The sequence below is a fragment of the Polypterus senegalus genome, chromosome 18, assembly GCF_016835505.1.
Source record: "Polypterus senegalus isolate Bchr_013 chromosome 18, ASM1683550v1, whole genome shotgun sequence".
Classification (NCBI taxonomy): Eukaryota; Metazoa; Chordata; class Cladistia; order Polypteriformes; family Polypteridae; genus Polypterus; species Polypterus senegalus.
In genome coordinates this window covers 68,280,331-68,293,474 of record NC_053171.1, presented here as the reverse complement: position 1 = coordinate 68,293,474, position 13,144 = coordinate 68,280,331, and the positions used below count along the sequence as shown (strand labels likewise).

The 13,144-nt window shown below is 39.4% G+C and overlaps 1 protein-coding gene across 15 annotated transcripts in view; it reads left to right on the top strand.

Moving 5' to 3' along the window:
- Window positions 1-13,144, top strand: part of ryr3 (ryanodine receptor 3) — a 539,734-nt gene that overhangs the window by 309,112 nt on the left and 217,478 nt on the right. For all 15 annotated transcript variants that reach the window (XM_039741277.1, XM_039741278.1, XM_039741276.1 and 12 more), the window contains 7 exons: window positions 1,496-1,599; window positions 1,888-2,023; window positions 5,031-5,217; window positions 9,419-9,521; window positions 9,659-9,779; window positions 11,080-11,249; window positions 11,338-11,558. In XM_039741277.1, the coding sequence (XP_039597211.1) occupies window positions 1,496-1,599; window positions 1,888-2,023; window positions 5,031-5,217; window positions 9,419-9,521; window positions 9,659-9,779; window positions 11,080-11,249; window positions 11,338-11,558 (1,042 nt within the window). The remainder of the gene's footprint in view (window positions 1-1,495; window positions 1,600-1,887; window positions 2,024-5,030; window positions 5,218-9,418; window positions 9,522-9,658; window positions 9,780-11,079; window positions 11,250-11,337; window positions 11,559-13,144) is intronic.

Here is a 13,144-nt window from a genome sequence, read left to right as displayed (position 1 = left end):
TGGGGAACCACCCACAAAACTCATAGCACAAAACAACATCTTACATACAACAAAAACATTGCATATCTTAAATAATCAACCAAAGTGATGTTAACATCTCTCTATATATAAAAAAAATCCTGGAATGGAAAAGCAAGGCGACGATACGTGATCTTCTCGGAAGTTCTCGGAAGACATTTAAAAGACCCGCGAGACAAAAAAGACTGGCCACGGAGCGTCTCGCAGGGACTGTAAACATGAGACTTGGTGCCAAGAGATTGTCCCAGGGCAGTCTCGCTGGGACGTGGAACATAAGATTCTTGTAAGACACGCCCTTCTTATCAAATAAGAGCACGGACAGCCAGCAAAACATTCAGTCATGTAAAGTCACGTGGCACACACAGATCTTGTGCTCTCAGCAAAGAAGAAGGAGCAGCGCGGAGAAAGGAGACCCAAGGCGCGATACATATGCAGAGAAAAGTAAAGAATATGAAAGCAGTAAAATTTGAAAGTATTGTAGCGTCCCAGCCAAGTTGAAGCCTTTTTTGTTTTAAGTGACTGTTAGGTCCAATCGAGGGAGGGCAGAGTGCAGCACGGAAGACTGATAGCTGGGTGCTGACTGATGTGGTAAGGGGGAGGCAAGACCCCTGGGAGGAGGGGTTGGAGAGGGTGCTAGAAAGTTGTGTTTGGGGTTACGCAGTCGGCAATTGTTAAAGTAGAACGTTTGTGACACTTTATTACGTCAGTCGCTACAGTATCAAAAAAAAAAGATAGTACAGATCGCATTGACACAAACAAAAGGAAATTAGTTTAAATAAGAGAATTTCAAAAATGAGGTTTAACTCAAATTAATTTATTTGTTACTTTGCAAAAAAAATATTAACTGCTGATGAGGTGGATCGTTTTGTCTGTGCTAAAATTCCAAACAGAGAAACCTATCCTAAATTATGGTACAAGTCATTAAACACAAGTCTCACAGACCTCATTTAAAAGATTCAGCATATCGGGACACGAAAGATTCCAAATATTGTTTTTGCAGAAGTTTTGAAATAAAAGTGAAAGTAATGAAATAACAACAATTCAAAGAAAAAAAAATGTGTGTATCCAGAAAACCAAACACTGTGGTTAACGAGTGAAGCGAGCTGGGGGCAAAGCCCCCTAGTAAATAAAAGAATCAAAATGAACAAAAAGACAGAGAACAGAAACCCTGGCAAACAAATAACACCAGGTAGTCACCAAATAGGATTCAGGCTCTAAGGCAAAAACGTTCTGCAGCAGTCTGCTCATTATTTCTGTAGATATTTTTGACCATCTTTAAGCATATCATCCATTCAGAAATCACGAAGTGGCCAGAGTGATGCCCTCTGCTTCTCGAGATATATTAAAGACTAGAAATGAGGTCTGAGCAAGAAAATTGTGGTTTCTTGTTTATTGCTGAATTAATTGATGGTTATATTGCTTCATTTAATTAGGAGTTGAAATAAAAATAATTGAAGAAAGTTCTTAATTATTTCAGCTTCTCCATCCATGAGGGGGTCCACTCCCCTTGATGTAGCTGCGGCCTCAGTAATGGATAACAATGGTCTTGCCCTGGCCTTGGAGGAGCCTGATCTTGAAAAGGTGAGGATTGTAGTTAATGTCTATTGTTCTGTCATTGATATTCCCTCTGACATGTAGGTGTGTTGTGTTACAAAGAAGGTTTAGAGAACTGCCAAAAAGTTTGTTTCTCATTATGCAAAAATGTCTTTGGTCACCATATATACCATGTTAAATCTATCAGCCTTTTATATTATAGGCCAGTTCTCAAAGTGTGCCATTGGCGCACCTTAGTGATTCAGAAATAGATTTCCATAGTATTTCAACTCTTTAATGATCTGTGTCATTGCACAATGTTTTGTGTCTTGGCAGGTTGTCACTTATTTGGCAGGCTGTGGCCTGCAGAGCTGTCCTATGCTCCTAGCGAAGGGATACCCTGACATTGGGTGGAATCCAATTGAAGGCGAACGCTATCTGTCCTTCCTGAGGTTTGCCGTGTTTGTGAACGGTATGTGAACCCCTGGTGCTATCCAAGACTCAGAAAAAATTAACATTTGAAAAGAATATTCAGTAAGTGATGTTAATGAGTACACAGAGAAAGGTTGCTACAAAATTGTTAAAATAATATACATTACAAAAATCAAAACACCAAAAGATACATTAAGTACTTGCACAACTCACTAATTATTTTGTCTTCTCGCAGACTTCTAGGTCGTCTTTTCTATTATAGCATACCATGCCATTGTGTAAGCTTGCTTAATCGTGAACAGGGTCACAGAAGGCCAGAGCCTGTCCCAGCCAGCATAAGGCACAAAGACAGGAACAATCCCCTGGACAAGGTGCACACCATTGCAGGGTGAACACACACAGACACACAAACTAGGGCCAGTTTAGTGACCCCAGTTCACCTAACCGGCATGTCTTTGAACTGGAAGAAACCCATGAATACATCTGTTATGAACAAGTTAATGAGTTTGTCAATCAACATTAAAATCTATTCATAGTGAATTAACAGAACCTATAATGTCTGCAGAACTAAACCCTAACAGTACTCAGCAAGCTTTCCAACTTCTTCAAAGGAGGAAAAAGTAACAGTGGTGTGCTGTAAAGCCCAATGTGTTTAAGAATGGATGGATAATGGAAAAACATTAATATAAAATGTCATCTACTGGTCATCAAGAGAAACTTCACAAAATCTTCAGGAGAGGGCTTGTATGTAGAGTTTATTCTATTGCAGGGCCTGCTAACACTTGTACACAATCAGATGAGTGCTGCCAATTAGATTAGATAAACTTTATTACTTATACTAATCTTCATGTTTTATGGGATGTGGGTGGAACAATAGGACAAATTACACAGACATGGGGAGAATGATCTGTATAGACAGTGACCAAGTATTGGCTTTGAAACCAGAGTACTTCATTGGATCTATTAGGCAGCAGTGTGTACTACTGTGCCACCATGAAAATAAAAAAACAGACTTATTTAAAATTGCAAAATCCATTATATCAGTCATTGTTTTATATAGCACCATTAATGTTATGTCTGCAGTATGTACATTTTAATAAACATTTACAAAACTCTGAATTTTTTCCCTGAACAATGCAGATATTTGTTAACCTGTCGATTTTGTCAAATGTGCGGCAAAAAATGGTCACTTTAAAGCTCAAAACCAGTCAAATAAAAATAATGACCTGCATAGAAAGTTTAAATACTGAACAAGAACATAAGCAGGAAGTAACCCCCTCACCCGCCCCCCAAGAAAGTAAAAGAACTATTTAAAAATAGTTAAACATAAGCATAAACATAAATCAGTCATTCGTTAACTCCATAAAATAATATTTAATATAGAAAATCAGATAGGCTTTAATTTTTATAATGAAGAAAAATAAACAATTAAACTAGGAGATTACACATCAGAGAAATTAAAGCAGAATGATGTCAAAAGAAAACGAGAGGGCTGCAGAGGGCAAACATTACAAATATAATAAATATAAATTTGAGAAAAGGTGAATATGAACAAATATAGATATGAATATATATTTAAACGTTACTGTTATGGTAATTCTTCAGAACTCTCACTCTATAGAAATTTCATTAACTATAATAGTCCAATTTTTCTTTTTGCTTATGCTGGTTTTCCTTTAACTATCTTATCCGAGATTGGGTTGTGGGGGCACCCATCATAGTATTGAGGTCCATACATTTGTTTCCCCAGCTACACCTGCCATCTCATTCTGTGGGATTCTAAGGGATTCCCAAAGATATTTGGGAGATGTAATCCTGTCAGTGAGTCCTAGGTCTTCCATGGGATCTCTTCCCAGCTGGTTGAGTTCGTAAAAACCTCCACAGAGAAACATAGAGAAGGCATCGGTATCAAATGCCCAAGCCACCTCAGTTGGCTCCTCTTGATGCGGAAGGTTAGTGGCTCTACTCCAAGCTTCTCCAAGATGTCTGCACTCCTTACCCTGTCTCTGAGGGAGAACCCACTCACCCTGCAGAAAATGCTCATTTCCGTTACTTATACCCACTGTAAGAAAAGAACTAAACACAGGAAAAGGTTTGGGGCACGTCCAATACCTTTTAGAATGGAAATAAATAAAAAACAAAATTATCCTTTTTGCCACGTGGAAAATGAGAGAGAAGGCATTAGAACATGCCAACCAATGGTTTGTTGGGTAACTGCCATCACCAGAGCCCTTAAGCTGCCTCCCAAGTGCACACTTGTGACACCATGATCTTGTCCTTTCAGTCATTACACAAAGCTCATGACTACAGGTGAGGCTCGGGATGTAAGCTGACTGGTAAATCGAATGTTTTTCCTTCTGGCTCAGCTCCTTCTTCATCACTACAGATCAGTATAGAGAATAAAATTATTTGACCTGAAATATAATTTTTGTGATTCTAGGAAATTCTAATTCTATTCTTAAAATGAATTTTAGTCCAATCTTACTGACGGGCCATTTAACACTTCATAGCTGGTTTGACACAACACAGACATTTAATGAATTCATACAAGAAATCATTAGCCTGCATTAGTTGAAAGTCCTAGTGGGACACAATCCTGATGTGTATTATAGATCATAATCTGTACTAAAAGTAAATAGCTTAGAAAAATTGGATTTGGTACATTAATAAATATATATGTTCCTAATATATATTAAGATTAAAGTCAACTCCTTCCGTGAGAACCCTAAATACAAAGAGGACTGTTTCATTTATGTTAGGTAGATTGCCCAGAGGGGACTGGGCGGTCTCATGGTCTGGAATCCCTGCAGATTTTTTTTTTTTTTTCTCCGGCCGTCTGGAGTTTTTTTTTTTGTTTTTTCTGTCCACCCTGACCATCGGACCTTACTCTTATTCTATGTTAATTAATGTTGACTTATTTTATTTTCTTACTGTGTCTTTTATTTTTCTTCATTATGTAAAGCACTTTGAGCTACATTTTTTGTATAAAAATGTGCTATATAAATAAATGTTGTTGTAATGATGTAAAATTTCTCTTTTTTTTCTAGGTGAAAGCGTAGAGGAAAATTCCAGTGTAGTGGTAAAGCTGCTCATCCGTCGCCCAGAATGTTTTGGCCCAGCTCTCAGAGGAGAAGGTGGCAGTGGTCTGCTTGGAGCCATGAAAGAAGCTATCAAGATATCTGAGACCCCAGCCCTCGATCTCCCAAGCACAACTTCTGGTGTCCGTCGAGACCCGTAAGTGACAACTGACAAGCTATTCAAAATGGAACCTCACTACCTCTTTGCATTAGTTATGTGAATTGCAACAATCAGAATGAGAACAGGAGTCATCTTGGGTTCTCTGTCTATATTTTGTATAAGCATGCTGTGTCATTTTTTTCACAAGCATATCATATGTCTAAGCAAGACAATTTTATCTTTAACTCCTATAAACACACGCTCAGAAAAGTGTACAAACTCAAAATAAATATACGGAAATGAAATTTTCTGTAATTGTTACACATGGGCAAAAAATGTATATTGTAAAGGGCAATCTGAAAAGGAAATAACATTAATATGACACAGAATCATTTAGTGAGAGCTAACAGAAAGCCTCACTTTCTGTGGATCATTAAATGGCAGTACGTGGTCACTTTTTAGGATGAATTTGACCACTTGTCTTTTCAAGAAGGCAGTCAGTCAAGGAACATTAGTCTACTGGTCCAGTAATAATTCGGGATGCCATTGTGGGGTTAACACTAGAATTACCAGAGCCTACGAAAAAACTCGTAAATCCAGCCCACCTTAAATCCCTTCGCACCTCTCTGTCAGCGTGTTTTGTCTTCTAAATGTGTCATAAGCCCAAGCAGCAAGCAGCCTGCTATACCATCCCCCCCACCGCCTCACAACGGGCAAGAAGTTCTCCCAGTTCCTGCCTTAATTGATCATCTGGAAGTGAGCTACCCAGAATTGTAAGGGGAAATAATTTGATGTGTGTTTTATGTCTACAACAATGTGTAAACACATCCTTAAAACAAAAACTTTTTCATGTTTTAGTAATAAATAACAAAATGTAGACATGAACTGTATAATGTGTGAAGGCTGATGGTCAAATATCAAATAAACACTTTCACAAAAGGTACAAGTACAATACCTCAGCTTCCATGGTGTAGCGGTAAGATCCGCTGACTTATAATCCAGAGGTTGTGAGTTCAAAACCATCTCCCTGGCAAATTTGCCATTTTGAGTAGTGAGTTGTTCTTATTGTTAATATTACACAATAAAAACATACATTTGATTTTTGTCTGTAGCAGTCGGTGTAAATTTATAGTACTTGTAAAAGTTAGCGCTTTTTTTTTTTTTACTTCTCTCAGTCACGATCGCGATACAACAACCACCACCCCCCTCCCATCCCCCAGATCTGATGCGGTTACTTTTTATCTGAAATTGGGAATAACTGTAGATGTGAGTGGTGTTTTGAGACAATGGTACTAGAAATTCTCTGATCTGGATGGATTAAAGCTGACACACAAATGCTGGTGAATCTGCCTTGTTCGTATCTTACCGTCACTTGATTTTTTTTTTTTTAATTCAGTTTTATTGAGTGTTCCAGCTCACGCTGAATTAGTATGCATCTTTTGGTCCATGATTTCAAAGCCGCACTGAGAAAAAACAGGAACATAGGTATATGTGATATTTGAATTAACTCATTTTATGACCTGTATAGTACATTTCGGAAAACATTGTGGCACTGATGCAACATTATTCATATTCATTAGCACGCCTTCTTGCGCTTGTAATCAGTGACCGAGTTTTTTTTTTTTCGATCATGCCAATGTCCACTTGTGGGTGCATGGGGGTGTTTCTTTTGTACTCCAGGACATGCAGAGGAAAGAATAGTACAGAGAGGTTAGTTCTGCGCTACAGTACACCCCCAAAATTCGCTTGGGTACGTTCCTAGAGCACCCGCGAATAGTGAAACAATGTGTTTTTTGTATGTGGTTAAAAAATGCCTTTTAAATGCCTATTTTTATAGTTTAAACCCTAAATACAGTATGCCCCCAAAGCACTTTAATTTCGTTGCAAACTCAGCTTAATACATTAATACAGTGCCTAAAAAATTACCTTAATACATTATCTAAAAACAATGTAAAGGTAAACCCGTATGCTGTACAGTACTGTACTGCTATGTCTCCCGCGGTGTTAGAATGTAAAATACCGATGTTACCGCTATACATACTGTGATTCATGCAAGCTCGTTTTCTTTGGTATGCACTGTAGTTTTCTTTGTTATAAGTAGAGTAAATACATAATAATTTAATTTAATTAAAATACAGTAAAATGTACGGGTACTCACCAATGATGAATGATATTGATGATGATGAAAACGATCAAGCCATCCCTTACCGGCTTGAAAATTTTCAGGCTCAGGTGCTGTTGATGGTCCTGGTTGCGGTTCTTCGGTATCTTCTGTATTGTCTCCTGTAGCGAATTGCTGGTACAATTTCCGTGCTTTCTCACGGATGATGTTACCGTCCGAGGGGATGTTCTTCTTCCTGCAGTCGGTGATCTACAATGCCAAGGCAGATTCCATCCTGACGATATTTTTATTCCTTACGGTCATTACCTTTTTGGCACTATCATAGAAACGTACAGATACGGTACTCTGGATCGCTGCTTCGTTCTTTATGTAGCGTACGGTGCTTTCATTAATGCCATAGTGGCGCGCTACTGCATCATAACTTTTTAGTTACCTGAGCAAATCCAGTAGTTCAGCCTTCTTCTGGAGTGTTTTAAACTCCTTCTGGCACTTAGGCTCAGAAGCCAAAAGCCTTAGATGGTGCAGGGCGTTTCAGCGACATCTTGTGCGTTTAAGAATAACAAAATGAATACAATAACAAAATGGAAAAAATGAGGACACTTAGCTGGAGACACGTCACAGGGAAGCAGTTAATCAGCAGCAAGGAGAAATGAATAACACTCTCGGATTGGCTACTTTCACCATCCCAAACCGTGTTTCTCTCAACGGTTGCTTCCTGTTCTCCCTAAAGCACAGTATTGCTATGAAAAAAGACATAAAAAATTGTGGAGGATATTTGCTGTTTCCGCTAACAATTAATAGTTGTAAGGAAAAATCCGTGAACGACTGAGTCCCCGAACCCTGAACTGCGTCTTCACGGGGTTCTACTGTATATGCAATCATCCGATTCAAAAATTAATAGTTCATACACACCCAAGGACCGTCCTTTCTACATTTACGACGTGTACCTGTTGCAATGTACACACTTCTCTCTGTGCTGTGGTTACTGAAGGGGCTGAGGAAGCAGTGGTCTTGGAACAGAAGCTTGTCGATGTTGCATTCTTTTTTGCTTTATCCATCGCCTTTTCTTGTAAGAAGTGACAACGAAGCTTCTCTGCAGGGTGAGCCATGAACTCTCTTCTTTTCTCAGTGGCCCCCATGCATGCCTTGTGCAGTACATGTGCGTTGATCACCGCCAAGTCAAGCGTGTTATACAGCAACCGGCCACCTGCGTGCTCCTGCCGCACTGCATTAGCTTACGCCTTCTGGTGCATGATGTCAACGCAGCACGGAAAAAAAAAGAAAGTGACAAATATATGTGACATTTTGAAAAAATCATTTTATGACCTGAATAGTACCAATCAGAAAACATCATTAAACTAATGCACATTGAAAATGAACAGCCTCAGATCGGGTTTGAATTTATATTGGCAGAGTCAAATTGTGTGTTGCGAGGGAGAGCGTGAATGTGACTGAGAGAATAAGACTGAAAAAAAGCTAACTTTTAGAAATGCCATATATTTACAGCTGATCTGATGCTGTTCATTTTCAAATAATATTGCATTAGTGCGACAATGTTTTCTGATTGGTACTATTCAGGTCATAAAATTATTTCTTCAAAATGTCACATATATGGCCTGGAATCCAAATGGGCACAAAAAAAAATTCTCAACTCACGAGTGCAGAGACTTTGATAGAGAGGCAATGTGGATGATGTATGGGACAGCTAGCTACATCAAAAGAGTGACTGTTTAAAAAACATATAAACCATTGCCTTTTTTCCTTAACCAATTCAAGAGAATAACAGAGTAACACTGGATACTTTTGCTAGTTTTAAATAATGAAGGTTTAGGCTTGAATCAATCTTAATTTCTTCATCTGCTAGGATTAAAATGTATTGCGGAGTGTCTTTTTGTTTTCCTGTCAGGTGAAAGATTGTATGTATTTGTTGTAATTGTGTGCCAGTTTGTGACTCCCTTTCTTACGTATGGGTTCCTTTTAACAATATATGGCATAGCGCACAGCATGATACATATGAATTGGTTCTGTTTGATCACTTAGATCTACATACAGTATGCGATTGAGTCAGGCAGACCCCCTTAAGACATGGCTCTACATTACACAGCAGCAGTGGTTTTTTTTTCTTGGTTTGGCCAGGTCTGGAGAAGAAGAGGAAGAGATTGTTCATATGGGCAATGCCATCATGTCTTTCTACTCTGCACTAATCGATCTGCTAGGACGCTGTGCTCCTGAAATGCATGTGAGTTCTGTTTCATTCTGTATGCAGGGAAGGGGGCAGTCAATCCTTTTTCTGTCTCACTTCTTTCCTAACACTTTTCCCCTGCTATTACTAACTAATCATCACTGCCTGTTCTTTGTTGTTTTCTTGGCAAACAGCTGATCAACACCGGCAAAGGTGAAGCCTTAAGGATCAGGGCAATTCTACGTTCTCTTGTTCCAATGGAGGACCTGGTGGGGATCATCAGTATACCACTCAAGATGCCAACTGTAAATAAAGGTGCAGTCAAGGGGGAGTGTATGCATGACCATGGTCTTTGTTTTTTAGATGAATGTTTGTTATTTAATGAGTATGTTGCCTAGCATGGCAGTAGTACACTTCCCTTTATACAGTGACAGCAGCACATTCTTGGAAAGTGCTAGTTTTACATATAGCAGTATTATGTGAAGTGTGTACTACAGGATCTTCTATATATATAATTCACTAAGGCAAGACACCCATGGAAAGCATGTCGGAAGGGGCGTGGATTCACTAAGCCGCCGACAAGTAAGACACCTGGCAAGACACCCATGGAAAGCACGCCGGAAGAGGAGTGGATTCACTAAGCCACCGACAAGTAAGACACCTATGGCGCACACAGGAAGGAGGTACGCCAGAGGTGAATTGCCATATGCAGCGTGTAAAATGGTTTGCGAGGGGTATCCCATGGGATCCTTAAAACAATTCTTTACAACTGAGGTTAAAACACAATGAAGTAAGCAGTCTTTAAAAACCGAGTTTTCGGTTACGACGCACGACCGCGTGCACCATAGCAAACTTTTACACGCTACATACAGCAATTCGCATCCGAGACAAACATGCGTCTTCTTAGATGCTCCTGCAGGAACACGGAAAGTCTACGTGAGTCACAGGTGCATCTGGACTGTGCAAAGACGACAACGACTCACGTGACGAATTGGAGGTGGACACATGAGCGATGGCGGTCCGCCAGTTTTCAGTCACAGACGATTGTGTGTTGGTTCGTTCTGTGCATTGTTACAATGTTGCTTTTCTTGCTGATTTAATACATTACCGATTTTTCAAATGTTAATTTTCTCCCTGTGCTTAAAAATCATTAAAAAACCGGCCTGATTATGTGGCGTATGGTACACCACAGGTTGGCTAGTTCTTTATATTCTTGCTGTGTACAAGGAAAAACAAAGAAGGATTTTTAAAAACATTTTGCAGATGTAAAATTTACCAAAGTTTAAAAAATGACATGTTTAAAACTGAGAGGCTGTTTTGAACCTTGGGTGTGATGTCTTCAGTGATGTCACCAATAACTTAGAGCAGTGACAGTGCTGGCTCGAATCTCTGCAAATGATGGATTATTCATCCATATGATGGATTATGTCAGTTATTTGGTCTTGAATGGTGCCTCCTGATAAGAACAAGCAGCTCAGGTGCACCACTACACCTCATAGTGAATAAACTGACACAGTACACTGATCTGCAAGGAACAGTGTAGTTCCTAAAACATGTGTGCTGTTTTAAATTCTGTCTAGGTCTCATGCCTCTTCTGCATTCTGTTTTTTCACAGATGGCACTATTAATGAGCCTGATATGTCTGCCACTTTCTGTCCTGATCACAAAGCTCCCATGGTGCTGTTCCTGGACCGTGTCTATGGTGTTGAGGACCAATGCTTCTTGCTGCACCTGCTGGAGGTTGGCTTCCTGCCTGACCTAAGGGCCTCAGCTTCACTTGACACTGTAAGTAAAGACAAAGTACTACACCGTCACCCTCCTCCTCGTTGTGTACTGGACTGACATGGATTTCATTTTCTCTTCATCTCCACAGGAGGCACTAAGCACCACTGAAATTGCCCTTGCCATGAATCGATACATCTGCTCAGCAGTACTCCCTCTGCTCACCCGCTGTGCCCCTCAGTTTGCTGGTACTGAGCACTATGCTGCTCTCATTGACTCTATCCTACATACAATCTACCGTTTGTCTAAAGGGCGATCCCTCACCAAGGCACAGAGAGATGCCATTGAAGAGTGTTTGCTGTCCATTTGTCGGTAAGGAGTCTACGAAAAGTTGTGTTGGGCTGTCTGTAGTCTTGAAAGTAACTTCATCATGGGGCTGAGAGCTTTGGGCTTGGTCGATCTGACACAGGTTTCTGTTTGAGCCAGCCAAACCAATTTTTGTAGAAGCCCTGCTTGAGTGTAAAATTGAGGTGTTCCTGTGCATCTCATTACCTTGGTTATTGGTGTTTTGTGCAATTGAAAGTCAGGGGCTTCAAGCCCTTTTGTCCGCACGTGCCATTTTATGTAGTTTTTCCTCATTTGGTGCATCAGTACATTCCCTTTCTATCTTCTTGACCAAGTCAGGAATCTTTCAGAATGAAAGTCAAACCTTGTAGCAGCTTTTTAAAGACATCTTCTGTGACAAAGGATAAAGTCTTTGTATGAAGAAAACAGTGTGTTGCGGGTGTCCTGTTTAAGAGTGGCAAGCGTTGATCGATTGTTGAAATTTTTTATAAAGGGCAAAACAAAAATCTGCAGGCAAGAAAGCAAAGAATTAGCCAGAAGTCCTGACAAAATAATAGGCTTTTTTTGTTTTCAATTGAGAGTGTTTTATTTTTATGTAAACTTACAATTAAGTAATTCCAGCGCCTCTTTGCTTTTTAAACAATCAATACATCACATGCATAGTGACCACACTGCAATGAGAAACTGTCTCTGAAAACAAGAAGCATGAGAACAATAAATAATGTAAACATGGAAGAATTGTCAAAAATGAGCACATTTAAACTGTATGTAATGATTATGCAACGTGTGCCTTGCATATTGTTGCTCATTACGCCTCAGTAGCAAAGCATTCTGGTCCCTGCAGCCACCTTGTTCCAATTCAGTATATTAATTTTACTGTGGTAGGTCATTTGCAGTAAACCATGTGCACTATACCTGACTGGCTCATTAATTAATTGGAAGACATCCCCATAGAAACATAAAGTGAGTGAAGAGGAAGGGAAAAGTGTTGTTTGGAACATTTACTGTTAAACTACACCCTGTGAGAAGAAGTATTACTGCATTCAGGGACACTGGTCCTGTTTCTATGAAAACTTACTTGTAGAAGAGATGTGGGTATGCAATAATCCCAAAATGAAAGCACAGAAACAATGTGTTCCTCCATAAGATATCTACACATGGGTGTAACTGTTATTGGGCAAAACCGTCAAGTGTAATGATACAATCAGTTATTTGAAGTGGCAAAAGGTGTTCAGGTGCCAAATGGCCTTCAATGGCACCTCAGCTCCCATGACGTTATGCTCTTTTTTGATGTCTTCTCGATTTGTTAACTGTTTTTATTATCTTTGTTTTTCATGTCTTCCACCAATGTGTTTGTTTTTTCAGAGATGCAGCCATATCATGTATGGTTGTAGTTCTATTTACCATCACATGATTTGCTTCATGGTGCTATTTAAGATGCCATTGTGCACTTTACGTTATCCCAGTATTTGGATATATTGACAATACTCTGCCGAATTACCTTTGCGAAGTAACATACCATTTCTATGTTGGTTTAGGACTTTTTGCAAAAGTTTGTTTGACTTGAACTTTCACTTGACATTTTGATTTTAATCTCAAGGCTTGTAGGTTTC